The sequence below is a fragment of the Rhinolophus sinicus genome, chromosome 10 (genome assembly GCF_057876585.1).
Source record: "Rhinolophus sinicus isolate RSI-liver-muscle chromosome 10, RSI-T2T, whole genome shotgun sequence".
NCBI classification, from domain to species: domain Eukaryota; kingdom Metazoa; phylum Chordata; class Mammalia; order Chiroptera; family Rhinolophidae; genus Rhinolophus; species Rhinolophus sinicus.
In genome coordinates this window covers 15,751,063-15,774,165 of record NC_142510.1, presented here as the reverse complement: position 1 = coordinate 15,774,165, position 23,103 = coordinate 15,751,063, and the positions used below count along the sequence as shown (strand labels likewise).

The following is a 23,103-nucleotide window of genomic DNA, read 5'->3' as shown; positions in this document are numbered from 1 at the left end:
TTTTTCGGTAACAGACCAGTCCCTTCTACTGCCAGAGAGACGGCGTCACTCCTTCGGCTTCAGCGGCCATTCACCCAGGCGACCGTGACTCCGCGGGAGGTACTTGGTTGGGGAACTTGGCGCCCTTTCTTAGGGTTATCCGGGACGCACAGGGCACAAGCTCAGAGACGCTCAAGTTCCGAATCGGCCGCCCGAGGAGGCGGGGCAGGGGGGCGCCTGTAGGAGGGCGGCATGGCGAGGCTCTGGGCGGCCAGTCCGTCGCCTCCCCGAGGGTTTGGCGAAAGAATCCGAGCCGCCCTCGGGGACCGCCGGGCCCAAGGCCAACTCGCGGGGGCGGCCTCGGGCGGAGATTCGGAGCCACGGCCCGGTGCTTGCCTCCGAGGAAATGTCCCTTTCCCGACCCCACCACCCCAACCAGGGCTACACACCCCGCCCCCTTCCCTCCTCTACGAGCGCACCCACCTCCTCCACTCCAGGCGCCGGGAGCAGCCTCCGCCTCCGCGGGACCACCCAGGACCGCCCCGCCGGACGACCTCCACGCCCCCACCCCCTGGGTCACGCCCGGAAGGCCCTGGGCCCCCGCGTCCGGCCACGCCATCCGCCGGGCGGCCCCAGGGAGTCTACGGCTAGGGTCAGTCCAGGCCCCGCCCAGCGCTCCCGCCCCCCTCGGCTGTCCGGGCTCCAGAGACCGCGCCCCCGCCGCGCTTTCCAAGCTTATACCAGGACAGGGCGGGGCACCTGGGATCATCCCGCTTCGAGCCGTGGCCCCTGGGCGTGTTACCTGGACGTGCGTGGCGCGCAGACTCTGAGCGCGCCGGCCTGCGGGCGGGGAGCCCGGGATTTGAGGTTAGACTGCCGAGCCGACCCTCCCCTGGGCCGTAGGCTGGCAGCAGCTGACCCCGGCGCCTCTCGGCTGAGGGTGAGACGTCGGGGCTCAAGACCGCCTGCTGGGGGGAGGCTCTTGAGGACCCGCCTCCTTGCAGAGCCAGCTGCTAGAGGCTGGGAGACTGGACCCCGAGCCACGCACCCACGGAGGAAGCAGGGCGGAGAGCCCCACCGATCACAGTCTCTGATCCCCTTTTCCTTTTCGTTCCTCCTGGAAAGGGGACTTGCGGCTTTGGGGGGCGATCGGACCGGCGGGTGCACCGCTGGGGATCCCGTCCTCTGCTGCTGAGCGCGCCGGGCCCCACGTGGTGCGGCGCCGGGCGGGGCGCGCGGGGGCGCAGCGGGAATCTCGGCGCTTTCTTTAAGGTGGGGGGAGGGGGAGGGGGCGGCCAAGCCCCGCCCCCGGGGGCAGCCGGGCACGCGCCGACCAATGGGGAGCCGGGTGGGGTGGAGCCTCGCGACCGCAGCTTAAAGAAACTTGTTGCGGGTCTTTCCGCGGGGACGGAGCTTCGGCGGCGACGGCGGTAGGACGGCCAGGGGCGGCGGCGGTGGGGACGCAGGTCGGAGCACCGTGCAGTGACCTCCGGTCCCAGAGCGGTCGCGGCGCAGCCGGGTATCCGACCCGGCACGCATCCCCGGTGCGCGCCCCTCCGCGCGCGGCCCCGATGCTGGACATGAGCGAGACCCGCGCCCAGCCGCCCTGCAGCCCGTCCGGCACCGCCAGCTCCATGTCGCACGTGGAGGACTCGGACTCCGACGCTCCGCCGTCCCCGGCGGGCGCGGGGAGCGGTGGCCGGGGCGACGCGGCCGAGGCGGCGGACGAGCGCTTCCCCGCCTGCATCCGCGACGCCGTGTCGCAGGTGCTCAAGGGTTACGACTGGAGCCTGGTGCCCATGCCGGTGCGTGGCGGCGGCGGCGGCGCGCTCAAGGCCAAGCCGCACGTGAAGCGGCCCATGAACGCCTTCATGGTGTGGGCGCAAGCGGCGCGCCGCAAACTGGCGGACCAGTACCCGCACCTGCACAACGCCGAGCTCAGCAAGACTCTGGGCAAGCTGTGGCGGTAAGTATCCCCAGGCCCGGACTGGGGTCTGCGAGCGAGTTCTGGGGTGCGCGGGGGCTCAGAGAGGTGGCGCTGTGACTAGACTCGGCCTTGCTCTCAGTGGCTGTTCCCAGGGTGAGTCCTAGTGGAAAAACACCCTCTGGCCAGCAGGAACCAGATGCGGGGTATTCCCAGGTCTGCACCCACAGAGGGTAACGGGAGGAGTGTGACACCCCTACCACATTCCCGGAGCCACGGAAGGGAACAAGCCCTACCAAGGCAGTGGCTGCTGGCATGCCGAGTTGGGGACCCCAGCTGTGAGTGGCTCCAGAGCCTGGAAGCCTATCCCTCCCCTAGGAAAGGTGGCCTCTATCTGGGAGCAGGACACAGCAGCAGGCAGCATGCTGTTGTCTGGAGATGCCTCTCCTTGGAAAGGGCATAGGAAGGGGGTGTCTGTCTGCCCCGCTGGTACCTTCCCCACAGCTGCACACTTTGGCACAGTGAAGCTAGTGGTTTTTGCAGAAAGTTGGACAGCAGCAGTGACAAAGGTGCCGTTCAGGACAGCCCACCCTACCAAACACTCTTTACTGGGCTTTAAAATGGATGGACGGCTTTGGGTTCAGGGCACTGGTGCCCAGTTTCCTGCTTCTCACCTCATCAGTGAGTGCTTGCTGTATGTTTTCTGTGCTCCTGCTTCTGTCCGGTTGGGGCTCCGTGGACCCATTCCTCTAATTGCCTGTCCTACAGGCAATTAGAAGTGAGCTTCTGGAAGGGCCTGAGAACTGGTGTGTGTTCTGAGCCTCAGTGAGGACCGCTTAGTTTTGCCAGTGTTTCTGGAGGTCCAGCTGCCTGCAGAGTCCCGGCTTGGTTCCCAGGAAGCTCGCTTTGTCCACAGTGTATTCTCAGCTGAGTCCTGCCCTCCTCCCCCGCCTGCCTTAGAAAGCCCCAAAGGGAGGGGACAAACACAGGCTGGGTGGGAGAGGAGGGTTTGAGGAGGAAGATGAAGACGAGGTTTGGGTCTTGGTCCGGCTTCTGCTTTGACCCTAATGAGCACATAGACCCCACCAACTGGGCATCACAGCTCAGAGACAGGGAGCGCTGCCTAGCGCCCATCAAGGTGCGGATGCACGAGGTAGGGGTTGTCCTGGTACCCTCCTTGTGCCTCACCCGGGGCACAGTCCCGCTCCCGGGCGGCGTGGACACTGGTGCTCGCCTGGACGCCTTCACCATCCTGCCTGTGCCCTTGGCTCTGCAGCTTGCTGAGTGAGAGTGAGAAGCGCCCCTTCGTGGAGGAGGCAGAGCGGCTGCGGGTTCAACACAAGAAAGACCACCCGGATTACAAGTACCAGCCACGCCGGAGGAAGAGCGTGAAGACGGGCCAGAGCGACTCGGACTCGGGCGCCGAGCTGGGCCATCACCCAGGCGGGGCTGGGTACAAGAGCGACACCGGCCTTGGGGACGCACATCACCACAGTGACCACACAGGTGGGCTTCCAGGGCCCCTGCTGTTTGAGAATCCCCAGCAGGAGACGTGGGGGTTCTGGCCATGGCAGAGATGAGCAGTGGGGGTGGGAACAGAGACTCACTCCCAAGGCAGGTGCCCACGAGAGAACCAAACCTTCCCCAGGTACCTGGTAGAAGCCCACAGTGGCAGCCATTTCCGATGCACATGGGTGGGGGGGGGGGTACCCTACTTAGCCCCTCTGAGCTTAGAGGGCCTTGGTGGCACCCTGTGATGGACAGACGTGGGGTTTTCTGTCCTTCCAAAGGCGTCTCTACCTCCCAAGGCCTTTTTGCTGGTTCTGACCCAGGACTCACTGCCAGCATAGTGGTCAGCAGTCTAGCTTCAGGATCAGACTGACTGGGGTGCAGTCCTGGTGCCCAAGTGGTGTCAGTCAAGTTGGTTAAAGCCATCAGCCTTGGGGAGAACAGGTTTTGTGTGAATTGTGTTGTTATGTTCATGAGGCTGGGCGTTCTGTGAACGCTTCCTAAACATGGTTGTCGCTCCTTTCCCTACCGTGATTTTCACAGTGGGGCCTCCTTGGCCCCAGGTCTTCCCGTAGAACAGTGCTTAACGGAATTTTCTCCGCCAAGGAGTGAGGTCTGGGTCTGGCTTTGCTGGAATTTCTGGGAAATGTACAGGAACAAAAAGCTGTTGATTCCTACCTGCGGCCGTTAGCAGGCTGGTTTTCTTCCCATGTGGATGTCGCCAGCCTGCTGGCCCTGCCAGCCCCACCCCGCCCCCCACAGAAGGGGCATTCATCCCAGAAATGTGCTCCATCCCTAGGGCAGACCCACGGGCCTCCCACCCCGCCCACCACCCCCAAGACGGACCTGCACCACGGAGGCAAGCAAGAACTGAAGCTGGAAGGGCGCCGCCTGGTGGACAGCGGGCGCCAGAACATCGATTTCAGCAACGTGGACATCTCGGAGCTGAGCAGCGAAGTTATTGGCAACATGGACACTTTCGACGTCCATGAGTTTGACCAATACCTGCCCCTCAACGGCCACTCAGCCCTTCCCGCGGAGCCGGGCCAGCCCGCCGGCAGCTCCTACGGGGGTGCCTCCTACTCGCACTCCGGGGCAGCGGGCATTGGGGCATCCCCTGTGTGGTCCCACAAGGGAGCCCCGTCAGCCTCCGCATCGCCTGAGGCTGGTCCTCCTCGGCCGCACATCAAGACAGAGCAGCTGAGTCCCGGCCACTATGGTGACCAGTCGCATGGCTCTCCAGGCCGTACCGACTACAGCTCCTACAGTGCCCAGGCCAGCGTCACCACAGCGGCCCCTGCTGTGGCCGCCAGCTCCTTCACCAGCTCCCAGTGCGACTACACCGACCTGCAGGCCCCCAACTACTATAGCCCGTATGCTGGCTACCCATCCAGCCTCTACCAGTACCCCTACTTCCACTCATCCCGCCGGCCCTACACCTCGCCCCTGCTCAGCAGCCTCTCGGTGCCGCCCGCCCACAGCCCCCCCAGTAACTGGGACCAGCCCGTGTATACCACCCTGACCAGACCCTGAAGGCGCCATGGCCACCTGAAGGGGGCCAGTGTTGGCAGAGGAGAACCTTTTTCTCGGCAAAGACCTCTGAGGTCTCCTGGGAGGTGTTGGCCATCAAAGGGAGAAGAGGCAGCTGTGTGCCCGGCTCGTCAAGTGCCTGCTGATGTGTGCGGGGAGCCATGCTTGTGACTGAGCCCCTTTGCTTCCAGATCTCAAAACTTCTGTCAACGGACAAAGCCCTTTTTCTCCCTTCTCTCTGTGTTTGCTGTGACTGGCGACTTCAGAAAGATGGCCATTGGGTCCCTTTTCTGCACAGACCCCAGCGCCTTGGTTTTGCATCTCAGTGGAGGCAAAACGGCAGCCACCGTACAGAGAACAAAAGGAGGGAATAGACACAGGGTCTCCAGGCCGCTTGCATTCTGAGGTCCTGGCCAGCCTCAGCACCGAGAACTCCCAGGACCAACGGATGACATTCCCACGGCGAGACGGCACATCCACAGCCTGGTGACAATGCCTCTGCAGGAGCACCTTTTGGGACCAGCTCGTTAGATCTGGGGTGTTCCTTGTAGGTAGGGTTCTTCCAAGCAAGGTTTGGCTGTGATTAACACTTTTCTTTTTATTTTATTTTTTTAATTTTTATTTTTGAAGCTTAAACGTCTTTGATTTGTTTTGAAAGCTATTAAAATGTATTTATGTCCTGTATTATTTTATCGTTAATTAATGAAGTAATTTGTGCAGAGAGTAGAGTTTAAGACAAAATGGAAGTCTGGGAGTTGAGGGCCTGGGCCAGGAGGGCAGGTGGCGTTGGGGCCCTTGCTCTGGGCCGTTTGGAGCCCGTAGCCTGAGCCCCAGGCTCCCGGGAGGCAGCTCGGTCGATGGAGAAGGAATTTGCCTTGTAGCATTTAGATCAAGTTGGGGTGCCCCTGGCACCTGGCATTAAGCTGAGGTTTAGAAGGCAGGGGCGTTGTTGAATTTCATCCCTGCCCCCAACTATGCCAAGTGAGAAAGACGGGAATTTCCTGGGATGTGGTGGCTTCAGAAACACATTAATCTTTGGCTCTTAGGAACCAGACGCCACCTCCAAGCTGTGAAACTAAAACCTTCTCCACTAAGCGTTTTTAGATTGTTCGTTTTAGACGAATAATACGTGATTTACCTGTACTGCTTCCGCTGTATGCTGAGCTATGATAACCGCCCACTTCATGGAAACTTGTGCCTTTAAACTTTGTAATTAAAACTTTGTAAATCTAAATACATCGGAGAAGTTGCTTCTTTTTACTTTTTCTACTTTTTCCTACCTTTTTCTAGAAAAAAAGAAGTCTTTTTTGCATATCTCTTTCTGGGGATGGGGATCGGGAACTGCAGCAAACTCATTTTTATGCAATCTATTTTTCCGTGTTGAGTTTGGACTTCTGCTGTCACTTACATGCTGTGTTTCGCTACTTTCTGACCAATGCTAACTTTTGTACAGATCGATTTCATAAAATTAAAAAAAAAAAGTGCTTTCTATCTTTGTGGGCTGCGTTCTGTGTGTTGCTTTCCCTAAGCCTGGGGTCCTGCTTTAAAGGGGCTTGGCCAAGGCAGGGGGCATGGACAGTCCGAGCACCCGGGCTCACCTAGTACCCCACCAAAGGCAGCTCTCTATCCCAGGGGGGTGGCCACACCACTCTCCCTCCAGGGCTGTGTCTGAATTTGCATATGACATATCTCAGAAACCTCCAGGAAGCCCAAGATTCGTCTTCCTTCCCTGGGGGCCTCCTCACTAGGCAAAACGGGTCCAGATGGGCCAGGTTCGGATTCCGGGCCGTGGTTTCCTCTCAGGCAAATCCCAGAGCGGGTTTCTGGGTGGCTGACGGCATTTTTTCGGGCGCTGGCACAGGGCCAGGCTGGGAGCAGGATAAAAGCCGCCCTGCAGGAGCCAGGCAGGGTTGTCTGGTTGGCGGAAAGTGTTTCTAAGGAGAAACGGTGGTGGGGAGTGACAGCGAGCGAGGGGCAGCATCAGCCTCTGGCTGGGCCTCCCCCGGCACACACGGCTGCTTCTGGGGCTTCTCGGGCCTGGGGGTGAGAGGAAGATTAGGCTTCTCACGAGAACCCAGATGCACAAGGCAGCTGCCTCTGCAATTTTAATGGGGTGGTTTGGGTAGGGGGGCACCTACCCTGACCACTCGCCCACCCAGCCGCCTGAATGGCTGCAATCCAGGGCACGTCCCTCGCCCCATGCTGGGGAGCCACGTCCAGGGTCTGCCAAGAGTAGTGTTTGGGAAGAGCTGCCCGGATTTATGAGGGTTGGTGCAGTCCAGGGTGTGCCAAGCCTCCGGGGCAAGGTGGGGTCTGCAGGGGGTGGCTGCTGAAAGCCAGGCTCATGGGCGCCCTTGACCTTTACAGCTCGCTGCCTGCATGGAACTGGCCCAGCCCATCCTGTGTCCAGCCAAAGGCTGCCCAGGTCCATATGGCCCTCCGAGCTCTCCCATTGATACCCCAAACGGAGGAAACCCCCGTGTCCAGCTTGCTGACAGGGTGAGCGAGGCCGCCCTTTGGCTGCTCCGGGTTTGCTCAGACCTTGCCAGGCTCCCAAGGGCTGGACGTTCTTCAGTTTTGTTTGGACTTGGCGGGGCTCCTGCATGTTAACTCCTGGGGGCCCGGCCCTCCTTCCCACCAACCTGCCCTGCTGTGAAAGCCCCATGGCGCTGGGTCCTGTGAGAGCCTCCATGGGTTCTCTACCTCTGAGCTCATCAAGCTTCAGGGAGCAAAAAGACAGCCACCACTGTCCTGGGAAGGCCATGCCCCTGCCTGGGCCGGAGGGCACAAACATAAGAACCCCTGCACTTTGTCCCTGCCCCTCCCAGGGCCCCCTTCCCTCTCTGAAGGCCGGGCTGGTGGCTTCCCCTCTAGGAGCATTTTCAGGCACTCAGGGGCCCTGGGAGTCGTGAGGTCTCTGTCTCCCCAAGTGACACTCTGACGAAGTGGCTGCCCTGGGGGTCAGGGCTGCTGGGGGGAGGGGTCCTGGGGGCTGCCCTGGTCCTCTGTTGAAGGTTTTTCGGGAGTTCCTGGCTGACGACATTATTCTCAAGGCCAGCCTCGGCCCCACCTCACCCCACGTCCCAGGAGGCGTTTGCAGAAGCTTGTCCAGAGCTCCGTTCTCACTGAGAGCAGCCCGTCCCGGGGATGGGCTATCTGAAGAGTTCCTCATTTTTTATTTCCTCACCCAGAGCAGAGTGCGTTGCCTCTGCTCTCAGCTGAACAGAATGCCCTGTTCAGACAGAAAGGGGAAATAGCAGAGATGATGCAGGCCTGCTCCCATAGACCAGAAAAGCCCCTTCGGGTCCTAAGCACAATCGCTCTTCCTGGGACAATATCAGCTTTCAGGAATGTATTTTCTGTGTAGATGTGAGTTCACCGCCAGCTTGACTGTCAGCTAGGGAGGGCCTGTGTCCTCCGAGCAGCTGCCTAGGAGAGGACCTCGGCTCTGCTCACCAGGCCTGTCCCAGGGGTCACATTTGGGACCCACCCAGCCTGCTGTGACTTTCGGCCACATTTAGGGGGAGAGCACCCGGATGAGCGTCACCAGCTTGGGGTCCTGGCCTGGTGTCTGGATTCCAGCCTTTCCATCCCAGTGTCTGGCCCAGCACAAAGGGTCTTCATGGACCCCGTCTCTGGTTAAGTTTGCAGGGTCTGCTATCCATCAGGGCTGTGGAGGTGTGTTTCCCAGTGGTGACATGACAGCCACCAGACAGTAAATAAGCCCTCACCTCCTGTGTGGATGGCCTCCTTGGACACATTCCACCAAGCTTCACAAGAAACCTGTGCCACCCTGGGCCTAGTCTCAGGGCCACAGAGCCAGCAGAGCCAAATCTCCCACTCGTACTGGGAGACAGTGCAGACCCCAATACAGGGAGATGGGGCTGCTCCCACCAGGCAATGAGACCAAATCATTCCAAAGGAAGGAGTCTGTAGATGCAGGGTGCCCCTGAACATGGCCCCCGACCTGGGCCCCTGCTCCCCGAAGCCTGCTCTGTAGCCCTGGGCCAATCTGAGGACCCAGTGGCAGCTGAGCTAGCCAATGCAGGTGAGGGAGCTGTGCCTCCTGACCACCAGCTTCCCCTGGCCAGGATGTGCGTGGGAGCCACAGGGACCCGTCAGGTGCCCCGTCACCTTGGGAACCCCAACATTCTGAGTTGTCAGGGTGCGGGGGAAGAAGGAGCTTCATCTCCCTGTCTGCATTCGGAGACTTCATGTCCTAACGCCTCCTGCTTCCTGTCTCACTCTGGCAGAAGCCTCACTACTTTTGGGGTCCCTTGTATGCTGGAAGGGGCAGGTCTGAAGATGACGTCTTCCGAGGATGGGGTTGTGGGGGCCCTGGGGCTCACTGGGGGCTGCAGGCGCCTTCGGGGAGGAATCGGGGAAGGAAGAGCCAAAAGAAGGAGATGCTCTGGGGCTGGAGACCCACCTTCTTCCTGGAACAGAGATGGCCTGAGGCCTGGCACTGAGGCCTGGCACTCACAGACTGGCCCTGCTCATACACACCACATGCCCCAGCATCCGGCTCTGGGGGGTGTTGTGTCTTCTGCTTCGTCCGGCTGGCTTTGGGACACCTGGCTTTCTTCTGCGAGCCTCCGTTTCCCCACCTGTAAGATGGGAATGCCCCCCACCAAGTGTTGGGGGGATTCGGTGACATTAGGACCTGCTGTGACCGAGCACTTCACTCAGATGCCTGAGAATGATTATTGGTGGTCTTATCGCTACCTTAATCGCATGATGCCTCTTTTTGCTCATCTGCAAACTAGGTGGGTGTGCTGGTAAGAAAATTACGTGAAAGTGAAATGGGCAGAGAACGTACATTTTAATAGAGGCTGGGGGGTCTTGCTGCCACCTCTCCCGTCTCCACCTCTGCGATCCTCTGCACTGAGGTGGACCCCAGGCTTCCCGACAAGAAGGCTTGGTAGGCCAGTGGTTGGAAGTTCTGCCTCTTGCCAGTTGACCTTTCTGTGCCTCAGTTTCCCCCATGACTATGGGATAGCGATGGTCTCACCAAGGTGCTCTGAGGAGTGACCAGGCGTGGTTGAAGCCAGCACGTGGGCACACGGACAGGCACCTTCCTGCCCCGTCCTGCTGGCAGACTTGTCCCTGGACTCCTGGGACCTTCATTCCTCTCCCTTTGTCTCCCCCAGCATCACAGTGACTTGTTGTTTCAGCCCCCCTCAACTTGGCCCTAAAATGGCTGGTGGAGGCTCGTTCAGCCTCCCTGCCTTCTCTGCCCAGGCTAGGCTGTCCCCCGGAGGGTACTGAGTGTGTGAGGCGCAGGCCCTCTCCGCACCTCCCAGGTCTCTCTAGCCCTGCCTTCCCCAGGGTGCTGGGGCCAGAACCTGAGCTCCTCTAGCTGCCACTGCCATGGGAAAGAACGGGACGCTTTCCAGGAGGGTCTCTAACTGGCTCAGGTCAGGTTCTTCCCTGAGCGCCAGCAGCTGCAGGGGCCCTGGTCACCTGCTTCCCAGAGGCCAAGGCGGGCTGGCACCCCAACCCAGGACCCCGCAAAGGGTTAAGGGGCGCGAGGCCTGATGGGGCAGAGCAGCCCGGCTGGTGCAGGGCCAAGAGCTCCAGGGAAGGCGCTGCATTTTAATGAATCATTATTGCCGGGAGGCCTTTGTCTTTCTTTATCCGGTGCACAATAAAAGAATTAATTAGACAGAAAATGGCAGGGCAAGGAACTGACAAGTCATTAAGGGCTGCTGAATGACCGATGAGATGCATGCTGGGGTGGATTTCGGCTCCGGAATGATAATGGCCAGGCTGGGTGCTTTGTATGCACAACCAGCAGGCCTGTGTGCGGGCATTGTGGGCGCTGCCATTGTGGCCGGCCAGAGCGGGCCAGCACCGGCCTGACTTTCCAAAGGCAAAGTGGGCAGTGGGAATCACCCAACAAAATCGGGGTATTAATTTTTGTGTGCAGACACAGCAGTAAATATTTAGACGCAGAGGGGACTTTGGGTGGGAGTTCTGGCCTCTGGACTCCGGTTCCCAGCTCTGGGGACAGAGGGCAGCCGTGGGGGTGCTCCCCACACTGTGAGAAGCAGAAGAAAGGGATGGGGGGGAGGAAAGGAGGAGAAGAGGGGGTGGAGAGAGATGGAGAGGAGAGGAAAGAGGAGATAGGTGAGAAGAGATGGGGAGGAAAAAAGAGAAGAGGGAACAGGAGGGGAGGGAAGTGGAAAGGAGCCATGAAGACCTAGAAAGAACGTCCCAGAGCCAGGCCCCACCCTCTTTAGCTGCCGCTGTCATGGTTATTTAGACGTCACCGGGGAAAAAAGTGCCACCCACAGATCCGGTTCTCCCACTCAGAGGAATTGAGTTCCTCAGGGGAGGGCAAGATCAGAGAGCCTGTGAACTGGGAGTGCAGCATGAGCCCACTGCCCCCGGCTCCTGGCCAGTGGGAGGCTCAGCCTGTCCCATCCCTATGACCCTGCAGCCCCCTAGGGGCTGGATTTGAAAACTGCCCAGAGCCCCTGGCTCCCTGCAGCTTCAAGACATGTCCGTTTCCTCCTATGGGTGTTGTCTCAGAGATGGGGGTGTGGTGAAACCCAAGGCAGGCTGGGAGAGGGGTCTCCCCTGCCCTGGATATGTCAACCAGTCAGTCAGCAACACTTTGCTGGCTGGAAGTCGAGGGACAGGTGACACAACCATTGGGACCCCTTGCAGAGCCTGTCCTAGGGTTTGAACCCAAGCTGGGTGGCAAGGTTGTGTCCCAGGCTCTATTCCTGGTCTCCTGAGACCCTCCTGGCAATGGGGCTGCTCTGTCCAGAGGACCACCCCTTGTGCAGGCAGAGGGCAAGCCCCCTGGGAGGAAGGGGCCACACCCCACGTCAGGGAAGCATGGAGCAGAGACCACACCTGTTTCCAGGTAACAAGTGTCCTGTCAGGTGGCAGGGCATCCAGACACTACAGGGAAGCACTGTCAATGTTTTTGCAACTTGGCATCTGATAGCTGCATGTGTTTGTGCATGTGTGTCCCCTCTCAAACACATGTGTGAGACCAAGGCAGGCCTGGACACACCGGACATCACCCCTGAAGAGGGAAGCCTCCCCTCCCTTCTCCCTCTCATCCTGGGGTCACTCAGGCCCTCTGAGGAACTTGTTCACTAAAGGGGGAGGGAGGGATGAAGATGGACAAAGGGCCTGGGTAACCCTGGCTCTAGAAACCTGAAGTTTCTCCCTTTTCCCATATAGGGAGAGGGTGTCAAGGCAGGATCAAAATTCACCCTGAGGCATGGTGCCTGGTCTCTGGGAGTTTGGGTCCTTCAAGGTACACAGCTGTGGACAAGTTACTGGCCTGTCTGGTTTCAGTGGTCTATCTGTGAAATGGGAATAACACACCCATCCCCCCAGGAACAGTGTCGGGAACATGAGAGATGCATGTGGGTAGGTGCTTAGCACAGGATTTGGAGGCTCAGCCCCTGCCACCATGACAGCCAGCCCGGTGGGAGCTGCAGGGATGCCAGACCTCCAGAGCAGGAAGCGCTGGCAGGAGTATTTCCTTCCATGAACACCAGCCCCAGCCCCACCTCAGGCAAATGGATGTCACCGGCCAGCCAGCCAGGCAGAGTGGGGTGCTCATTCTTTCAGGAACGTGAATGGTGTCAGGAGTTAACGCATGCGGCCGGGCGCTCTTGCTAAAGGAACATAGGCTGGAGCTGCTGGGAGGTGGGCGTCCAGCTCCCATCTAACAGGAACGCCATTTTCTTGCAAAGTAGGGACATAGCCAGCTCGGTGCCTTTGCAAAGGAGACCAATCACATCTCAATATGTGATGGGGTCGCAGGACCCTGGCTCCCGCCTCCCACTCCACATACCCGGGTAAGATGGGCAGCTGACTCCCCTCCCGCAGGCACCCGTCACCTGTTCCTTCCATTTGCGAGCTAATTCCACAGGGTACGTGGGTGGCAGGGCGCAGCAGATCCGGAGCGTGGGAGCGGCTGCTCCCTGCCTCGTTACAGAACAGCCTAAGTGGAGGCTCATTTGCATGAAGCCCCTGGAGAGTCCCCAAGGAGAGTCCCCAATTGAATCCTCCTTTATTCTGAGTCCCTGAAGCTCAAGTCTGCAAAATGCACTGTGCCACTCCCCAGCTGTAGTGTCAGGCGGATGGAGGGACCCCAGCTAGAGGCAGCTACCACAGTGCCTGCTGGTCACCCTCAGCCTGGCATATCAGGGGAGGCGCAGATTTGGCTTCCCTGAGTCTGGGAAATGGGCTCCTGGGGGCTGCCTACCTGGGGCCCTCAGGGGGGCGAGGGAGCCAACCTGGAAGATGGCGGCTTTTCCAGTGGGTGGTCAGGTGCTCAGTTTAAGTGCGAAAAGGCTTGGGCCTCAAAAAGCCTGAGCAACAGGATTAAAACGGGAGACAACACACACAACCATGGGATGAAGCCAGAGCAATGAGTGCTGCGGCCGTGCTCTGAGGCTGGGGTGGCTCCCAGGGAAGATGCCATGAAAGAAGACAAGTCACCCCTTGGCCCCAACAACACCCCCAGTCATTACCCAGAGACCCTGCCCCTCAGGGGCACACACAGGAAGTCTTGAGCTCTGGAGCTCTCTGAGGACTTAGGGGTCACCATGGGGGAAGTCTGGGGGTTCCTTGCAGCAGTCAGAAACAATGCACTACCAGTTGTGGGTACTGGCTCTTGGGTGGGCATCGAGCTAGACTGAGCCTGTGGGCTGCAGGGCACTGTATGTGCAAATGACTGGTTCTCTCAGGAGACACCCCTGTGAGGAGCTGGGACCCCCTGAGCCATCGCTGTGGGGAAATAGGTAGAGGAGAAGGCAGGGAGGAACAGTACTAACGAGGTAATCGAGGCTTTGGGGGGTGGATTTGACCTAGGACAGGCACCCAAGACTAAAAAGAGAAAGAAAAAGGCAAAAAGGACGCCAGCTGGGTTGGGCTGGAGCAAGCTGGCACGGACATTCGCCACTTCCCATGAGGCCAGATGGGGCTGCAGTGGAGCATGTTTGTCTCCAGTGTGAGGACTCCCAGCAGACCTTCCTGGGAGTCACTGCTGTAAAGGGACATCACCCCTCCTGGGAGAAAGGGCGAGTGCTGTCCACTGCCCCACGCCCCTGGGTGTCCTTGGCCCCAAATGTGTGTCCCCAACCCCTCACCCTTGGCTCATATGCTGCTTCCTCCGAGAAGCCTTCCTGGAATACCCCAAACAATGAGTCCATCTGATTATTTTCCCCAAAGCCCAGGTTACCATTGGCAGTCACCGCAACAGGTAGGGCTGTGTGGGTCCCAGTCATCCCTGCCCCCACACCACGAGCCCCAGGAGGGCAGGGGCAGGCCCACTCTGGTCACTGCTGACTCCCGCACCTCATACCAGGCACATGGATCTGCCCATCAATGGCTGTGACCGGCCGATTGGCTTCAAGTGACAGAGGGGTAAATGGGGACTTTGGGCCACAGTCTGGGGGAGAGGCGTGTGGGGGCATTCTGGCCTGGCTCCCCAGGCTGAGCATGGGGCCCTCGTCAGGGCCCCATGTGATATATCTCAGATTCCCTGCAGGGTGGGGTCTCCCCGATTCTGCCCATAGGGAACTAGGACCTCCTGGGTTTCAAGGCGTCAGAGACCATGAGGCTTCTTGAGCTGTTCTCCAGCCAATGTGGGGGCTGGGCAGGAAGGTGTGCAAATCTCCAGGAACCCCCAAGAGCAGGAGGCCCTTTTCCCTGTGACCACAGACTCAGGAAGCCCGCAGGTCTTCCCCCACAGAATCCCCAGGCCTTTGGAGAGCCTTGCCTGAGAAAATCATGAGGAACCTCCGGGAGACCCCTTGCTAGGGACTCAGTGCAGCCAGATCCTCCCTGCTTGCTGCCTGTAGACTTGGGAACCCCAACGGAGGTGGGCATGACCAACACCTCTGACCTCAAACAAGACTAGCAACGGGCCATGTGCTCAGGAGGGTCTCACTGCTGTCTATGTGTGCAGCTGCTCCAGAACCCTTCCTGCTCAGGGGAGCAAGTTAGTACTTGCCAGGCAGTCTCAGGCGGGAGGGGGGCCCCGACATCCCCCAGTTACCCGGTCATGGGGACTGGGAAAGGGCAGCTGTGAGTCCCAGGGGGACTGAGATCTCCCCTGAAGCCCCATGTGGTCAACTCTTTCCCCCACCCAAGTTTCTCAGTGGCCTGTCTGAGGCTGGAGGAAGCTGGGGCTGGAGGGAGCAGCACCCTCGGATGGGAGCCCCAGGCCCTGGAGAGAGGCCACCTGTCAGCAGCTCCACCCGGCTGGCTCCGAGACACGCTCCCTGACGCTGTGTCTGGGTGAGAATCAGCGAGACTGGCTCTCAGGCCACGTGGGCTGAGCTGGGGGCCTGTGCCTGCTCCAGAAAATCAAAACCATATTGTCTCTCCTGGAGCTTCCCAAAGTGTTTTAAAGCAGACTCGGAAAGCTCATTTGGACAGGTGCCTTTTGCCCCCAGAGAATTTGCTTTCCCTGGAATGCCAGCAGGAAAATCAGCTGGAAGCTGGGTGAGGGAGAGCAGGGAGGGAAAGCAGAGGCCGGGGCTCGGGTGCTGGAGCCGTCGGGGGGACATGGCCTCCCTGGCTCTGCCTGTCACCGTGCAGCATGAGCATAGCTCTGAACCTGAGAAATATTCTATTATACAGATCTACCTCCAGGAGAGCGGGTGAGAGGACACAGGTGGCCCCTTATGCTAGGCCCAGAGCCTGCTTCTGGAGTGACAGGGGCTGCCTTTGGAGGGGACAGCAGACATGGAATGAGCTACATGAACAGGGAATCAATGTCTCCATACGAAGAGAGCAGCTCGCACAGGCTCCCAGGCCCCTGACATACCACACCTGGGCTGTTTAAAATTAGGGACATCCAAACCATCCTTGGATAGCGCTGTCCCCTGGCTTCTCAGCAATACCTCCAGGATAAACCCCTGCAGATTGATGCCTGGGTGTGCAGTGGCTGGAACTGTGGACTGGGACCAAGCGTGGAAGTTCAGAAGTACTTACTATTTTGGTCCTGGGAGAAGGGTGAGCAGGGTCAGGCTGAAGGGTAGACAAGTGCGGTTCATCCACACCGAGGAATATTACTCAGCCATGAAAAGGAGTGAAGCACCGACACATGTTACAATGTGGATGAACTGAGAAAACATCGTACTCAGCGAGAGAAACCAGTCACAGGAGGTCACAGTTTTACGATTCCATTTCTGTGAAATGTCCAGAATAGGCAAATCCACAGACACAGAAATTGGATTAGAAGTTGCCACGGGCTGGGGGAGGGGAATGGGGAATGACTGATAATGGGTCCAGGGTTTCCTTTCAAGGTGATGAAAGCATTCTAGAACTCGATAGAAGAGATGGTCGCACCCCACTGTGAATGCACTAAATGCTATAGAATTGTATACTTTAAAATGGTTGATGTTATATTATATCAATCTCACCTCAATAAAGAAAAGAAATTAAAATAGAAACATTTGTGGCAGCCAGAATGACTCAGGTCGAAGGTGACTCATCCAGACCATTTGCATGTGGTCACTTAAAGAAAAATCTGACCTTTTGTAAAAAGCTGAAAGACCAAAGGGATGTCCCACAGGCTGTGAAGGTGGGAGGCAGATTGGAGAGCCCGATGGCTGCTGTCCATCCAGGGCAGGAGGCGGGCAGTGGATGCAGGCTCGGCCCTCCAGGTCAGGAGGAGGATTTGACTTTGGAGGCATAAAAGTTATCGTCAGGGCTGGGCCAACAGGGTGGGGACCATGGACCAGGGCCAGGCTAGGGGTGTGGGGCGAGGAGCTGGGACAGCCTCTGCCCTTCCTGGGGAAAGCCATCATGAAGAAGGATGACACAGAGGTGGTAGGAGGGCACGTGGCCTCTTGGGGGCACGGGCGGCAGCCTAGCAAGCATCCTGGGGTCCCTGCTAGAGCCAAGGACTCTGGCTCGGAATGAAGAGCTGATGCTGGATCCCCAGCACCCCTCCTGCACCCCCGTGTCTAGGCCCCATCTGCTGCTCGTATATCCAGTGACCACCACAGACACCCTCACCCCGCCCACCCCACCCCCCACAAGTCACACACCACTCTCTGTGGAAAGGGCAGGTTCCAAAGAGATTTTCCAGGCTTTATGGAAAGTTCTGCACGTGGCTGGAGTCTGGGAGGGGCCCCTCACACCGCCTGGCTGGACTGGGAGCTGAGACGTGATCCCAGAGAGGGCAGGAGTGGCCACTGGTTGCCACAGAAAAGAAACTCACACACGTAGCCTCCAGGCGGGGACTCTGGTTGCATCCATTTTACAGATGGGGAAATTGAGGCTCAGAGAGGTGATGCGCCAGGACTCCTGGGGGTGAGAGAATGAGTTTAAAAATCATCTACCAGCCTCTCCCCATCACCCTGTGTGTATGCGTGCCCGCTGGGGTTCCCATGGGCCTAGGTACAGGAACCCTGGACAGCAAGTGTGTTTCTTCCATGCTTCCCAGTGGTTATAGAAATACTGTGTCCCCATCTTCACGCCCCGCCTTTAGGCCTGGGAAATGGGAGAGATACCGTGTGTCCCCAAAATAAGACCCAGTCTTATATCGTATTTCCCCGAAAATAAGACCGGGTCTTATATTAATTTTTGCTCCAAAAGACGCATGAGGGTGTATTTTCAGGCGATATCTTATTTTTTCATGTACAACAATCTACATTTATTCAAATACAGTCATGCCATCTTCTTCTGGAACATCGTCCTAATGTACTAAATGCGTCCGTCTGGCTGATGACCTTAACTGGGGCTTATTTTCGGGGAAACACAGTAGTTGGTGCCCCTCCTGCGAGATAGAAGGGGATAACAAACCTGGAAGTATTTGCAAGTGGCCGAGCTCTGAGCACCTGGGTTGTGGGTCTCATTGTCACCATCACTTGGGGTGACTGTTCGAGATAGAAGCTCTTGAGTGCATACCTCAGAAGTCCTAACTCCCAGTTCCTCAGAACGCGACTGCATTTGGAGCTGGGGCTTTAAAGATAAAATTAGGGTAAAATGATGTTGTTAGAGTGGGCCCTAACCCACGTGACTGGTGTCTTTAGGAGATTAAGACATGCCCAGGGAAGACCATGTGAGGACACAGGGTGGCAATGAGCATCGACAGGCCAAAGCCTCTGGAGGAAGCAGTGCTGCTGACAGCTTGATCTCAGACTAACAGCCTCCAGCACTAGGCAGAAATACATTTCTGTTGTGTAAGCTGCCAGGTCTGTAGTGCCTTGTTATGGCCTCCCATGCAGATAGAAGCCACTAAAATATTTGCAGGTCAAGTGCAGTGTGACATCAGGCAACCCATGGCCATGCCCCGGGAGGGGTTCCAGAAGTTTCTGTGCCCCTTGATGGCTACTCACTAGCCCCTCCCTGGGGCCAGGCTCCAGGGGTTCCTTGCTACCTGTGCAGACCTCCCTTTGTAGGAAGCACGACGTGGACACACACAGCGGCTGGTCTCCCAACTGGCCCTCCCCCAAACCAAACCTTGGCATTGAAACCCCAGGCAAACCGCTGCAGTGAGAGACGCTGCCTGGAGTATTCTGCCTCTGGCTCCACGCCTGCCCAGGCCGCGGCGAGCACAAGGGTGAGCTTCACACTCCTGGGAGGTTTTAATCCCATGGCTCCTTTCCCCTCCAGAAGCCATTAATGAACGTTTCATGGGGGGAAAAAAGAAAAAAAGATTTTTATTTTTCCCAATGTAAATGTGGACACCCTGCATGGAGCCCAGGGTGGTTCCAACCCTCCACAAACATTTCAGGAGTCTGAGGAGCACGGCAGGCGCGTGTGAGCGACACTGTGGGCCTCCTGTGGGCCCCTGGGGCCCCCCACTCCCAGGCTGGGTCAATATTGACGCAGAAGGAAGATGGCGCCGGCCGGGCCTCCAAGGAGGAGGGAGCGTGCAGGGCAGCTGTGGGGCGGCTGCCAGAGACCCCGGCCTGGGCTGCGTGGCGGCCTTGAGGCTGAGGTTGAGATGGGAGCTGTGGGCTGAAACAGGGGCTGTGGGACCTGCATGGGTACCCTCCCAACCCACATTGTCGGTTGATTTCTTTAGTTTGCAAAACCAAATGGGGGAGCTGAAAAATCAGAGTTTTATAAAACCCAGGGTTGGGCCTCTCTTGGTGAGGGGCCATGTCTCCAGTGTGGACCAGTGCGAGTTCAAGTTCCCACCTTTCTGGGCCTGGCCACCACCTCCTTGCAAATCCTTGTCACTGGCAGGAGGAAGCAGGCTGTGCCGGGTGGAGGCAAACCCAGGCCCAGACGAGCATGATGTCTCAGAGGCGGGAGATGGGGGTTCCTGGAGAGTCCCCAGGTTCACCTGGCCCAGCCTACCCTCTGGGGCATCCTAAACGCAGCAGCTTCCCAGCTTCTCCTTGCTCGTCTCTGGAGATAGGTGCCTCATTCCCCGCGAAGGCAGCCCACTCTTGGTAGGATGGCTGGACGTGTGGCACAACTTCTCTGATTCCTTCTTTTCCTTCAGCTGTTTCTCCAGATTTCTGGGGGCAACAGAGCTGGGCCTGTGACGAAGCTGCCCATTCATTCACCAGCGCCTGTCCCATCATGTTAGGGTGAGCAGGGGCTAGGGGACAGAGCTGGCGGCTGTATCTTTTATGGTCCCGTCCAGCAGCAACAAGCCTGGCTAGAGAGGGAGGTTGGCTGTGGTTGAATAAGAGAATGAATGAATGAATGAGTTTGCTGCAGAGACCCGAGAGGCTTCAGAGCTTTTTTCTGTGAGAGAGGAGCCGGCCAGCGAGCGAGCCCACCCTGCAGTTACTCCAATTGGCGGATTTTCTCCAGTCTCCAAAGTGGCCTTGCCAAGTGTTATAAAATACATCAGAGAACGCCAGGACGCTCAGCGCCACACTTACTGCCTTGGGGTGAGAGGTTAAACAAATTCCTCCTCAGAATTTACTGCGCTCATTTTTGCTTCAGAGCAGGGCCCTGCTGACGGGAGACGTATTTCATGCAGAAATACCTCCCCTAAGTGTTTGAGGGGGAGGGGCCCAGGACACAGAAGGCGGCTTCCAGATTTTACAGGAACAAAGGTAGCTATATAAACTCGCCAAAAACAAGTCCATTACAGAAAGCCGTTTGTAAAACTTACTTTCCAGTAACTGGTAATCAGAGGGTAGGAAGGGAATTGCAATTTGAAAGGGGCAATGGTGATTTTATTTTCTTGATTCTGTGCTGATTTGAATTTTTGGAAAGTGGGGGTGTGGGGGGTGTGGAGGAGGGGAAGTGGCACTGGGGCTCCGAGGGCTGGACTGACCTGTCTCCTCCCCCTGATTTGGGGTCCTGGGACCACTGATGTGAACTCATCCCGGCCCCAAGGGACATAGGACTTTGGACGGTCTTTGGTCTTGTCCCCAGTGGCATGAGCATGGGCCAGTCTCAGCACCCAATCCTCCCACTGTGGCCACATCCTGAGTGGGGTGTGGGCAGCTCAGGAGGCAAGTGGGTCTCTCCTGCCCCTGTCCACACAAAACCATCACCCAACGTTGTCCCAGCATTCCAGACGGTGGGCTCCCCAAAGCTGCTGGGGGCCTTTGCTCAGCCTCCGGCGATGTGAGGGCTTTGAGCCCTGGCCAAGAGCAAGACGGTGGTGTGGACGCCGAGGGCAGCATGAGGGTTGTGGTGCCAGTCTGATCTCCCTCTTCTAGGTGGGGACACACCTTGGTGCACCGGAGCAGAGGCTGGTCTTGGGACACTGGAAGGAGAGGCCCTGTGGCCAACCCACTACGTTAACCTCCAGGCCACCAGGGGTTCTCCCAGGTGCGACCTTGTGCCTAGTGGGGAACAGATGTGCAAAGATGCTTACTTGGGGATAAGGGGAGCTGCCAAAGGGGCTGGAGGAAGCATTCCCAGGCATGGGCTCCTGGTCTGCTCTCCGTAGGACACCGGCACCGGGTGCTCCTTACCCCTGGGCTGCACGGCACTGAGACGGCTGGTGGCCTAACGGCGGGCGTGAGTCACTGTGGTATGTAGGCCCAGGGCGTCTGGCAGTGAGGGCCCAGTGGGTGGGGGCCTTGCCCCGTCTGGCCAGACGGGTTACGTCTCCACCAAGCGCCTGAAATAGTTCTCGAGGCGTCCGGCTCAGGGAGGAGGGTGTGGACATCCCACAGGATGGATATGCCCTGGGCTTCAGGCAGCCCTGCCAGACCAGGTAACCAGAGGTTGGCCCAGGGATACCCCTCTGACCTAGCTGCAAAGCTGGGGACAGCTGGCTGTCGCCACGCATCCCTGAGGCTCCACGTCCTCCTCTTGCTCCTGCAGGCCCTCCTAGGCCCCGAAGGGGAATCTGGCCAACTGAGGCCCGAGTTCCCGAAACTCCCCAATGCCTCCTTCCCTGTGGCCCTGGGGGAAGAGGCTCCAGGGACCCATGAGGCTGTGCACGTCTCTGACACCCCTCCCACGGGGGCCTGCAGACTCTTAGCAGGGACCTCCAGCCTGGTCCCCAAAGACCCTTTCACATAGTGCATGGTTGGAATGTCCTGGCTGGCATCCTGCCCTTACCCCCCACCTCCCAGCCAGCCCAGGAGAAGCCAGGATGTCATGGCTGGCACTCACAGATGGCCCTTTAGGGCAAGACCACAGGGTGGATTCTCAATCCCCACAGGAGATGGGGTAATAATGTGGGGTCTGTGTCGGTAATCTGGGGCCACCATGACTATCCCACACAAACTGGGCAACTTAAAACAGCAGCAATTTATTCTCTGACAGTTTTGGAGGCCAGAGCCTGAAATCAGGGTCCATCACCCCAGTCTCTGGCTCTGTGGTCACATGGCTGTCTTCCCTCTGTGCTCGCCTGTGTCTCTTCTTATAAAAACATGTGTCATTGGATTAGGGCCCATCCTATTCCAGGATGACCTGTTCTGACTTAATTACATCTGTGAAGACTATTTCCAAATAAGGTCATATTCTAAGGTTCTGGTGGACATGAATTTGGGGGAATGCAATTCAATCCAGTACAGCACCCATTTGTAGCTCAGGCAGTTGAGGCCCTGAGGTGGGGTGGGGTTCCCCTAGACCCCGGCTAACTCCCAGGCACAGCCAGGTCCACAGGGGTCAGGGCTTCCCTGGGGGGTGGGGGGGTGTCACAGGGGACTGTGGATAGAAGGGAGCCCCCAGGTGCCAAGAAGAATGAGCTGAGTGGAGGTGGGCACCCAGAGAGCTGGAGATGGAGCTGGCCAGACAGGGAAAGAGGCAGCCAGGGACACTGCCTCCTGGGTACCTCCAGGTGTCTGGCAGGTGGGGTGGCTGGGGGACCAAGCCTGGAAAGGCAACCCCAGAGCCACATTCTGAAAGGTGGTTTGGGATGTGATTCTAATAAAAGGAGGGGTGAGCAAGGGACGAGGCTTTACATCGCAGCCTCCCTGGGATGATGGCAGGTCACAGGTCCTGTTGGAGGCGGAAGGGGGGCCTGCTGGGCAGCACAGAGGAAGAGTCCTGGGGTGGGGTGTGAGCTCAGTGGGTCTGTGGGCTGGGGGGGCCTGGCCTGGGCACACAGTAGGTGTTCAGAAAATGGCCACAGAAAGGGTTTTGCGGAAACAAGACAGAAGAGTTAGTGGGACACTGACAGAGGGTGGCAGGAAGCCCCTAGTAGCTGCTACCGTGGTCAAAGCCTCCGTACTTCTAGAACACTTGGCAGGTCACGTGCCCATGGCTGAGACAATGAAGACCTGGCCCACAGGGGCAGGCAGGGGGTACAACATCTACGAGGTGCGTCTCCATCATCCCTGTGTGAGGGAGGAAGGTGGGAGCTGCATAGGTGGGGGTCTGGACTGGCTCTGGGGCTCTCACTCAGGCACCTGGCTGGCCTGGCTGTTCAAGCTGTTTTCAGTGCTTCCTTGGCCAGCAGCTGCTTCAGGCATAGCTGTTGGCTGGTAAGGCCTGGCCTCAGTTATGCTTCTCAGGCTGCCAGATGCCCCTGTCCTGTGCCCCGTCCAGCATGTCCCCCCCCCCCAGCCTCCCCAGTGTCTCAAATATGAGGTCACAAAAAAGACTGGCCAGAGGCAACGGCGGGTACAGAAAGACCTGGGAGGACTTCCCGCCGTCAATGGGAGGTGCCGGACGGCCAGACAGTGGTAACCCCGTATTAAAACCGCTGTCTGTCAACAAGCAGGGACAGCTGTGGAAAAATGCCTGGGCTGTGACACTGAAACCAGATGGCCTGCAGCAATACCACCGGGCAGGTG

General features: G+C 58.3%; 1 protein-coding gene across 1 annotated transcript; it reads left to right on the top strand.

Annotated features, from left to right (window-relative positions):
- The first annotated feature begins 1,335 nt into the window (after window positions 1-1,335).
- SOX8 (SRY-box transcription factor 8) lies at window positions 1,336-6,437 on the top strand. Its single transcript, XM_019756271.3, has 3 exons — window positions 1,336-1,945; window positions 3,180-3,409; window positions 4,212-6,437. The coding sequence occupies exons 1-3, from the start codon at window positions 1,551-1,553 to the stop codon at window positions 4,943-4,945; spliced, it is 1,359 nt and encodes a 452-aa protein (XP_019611830.3). The 5' UTR covers window positions 1,336-1,550; the 3' UTR covers window positions 4,946-6,437.
- Window positions 6,438-23,103: the final 16,666 nt, after the last annotated feature.

Bases quoted from the DNA above. Each gene is read 5' to 3' on its own strand.
- SOX8 (XM_019756271.3), top strand. From the start codon at position 1,551: ATGCTGGACATGAGCGAGACCCGCGCCCAGCCGCCCTGCAGCCCGTCC. The intron at 1,946-3,179 runs GTAAGTATCCCC...TTGGCTCTGCAG, and splicing joins ACTCTGGGCAAGCTGTGGCG to CTTGCTGAGTGAGAGTGAGA. The intron at 3,410-4,211 runs GTGGGCTTCCAG...CTCCATCCCTAG, and splicing joins TCACCACAGTGACCACACAG to GGCAGACCCACGGGCCTCCC.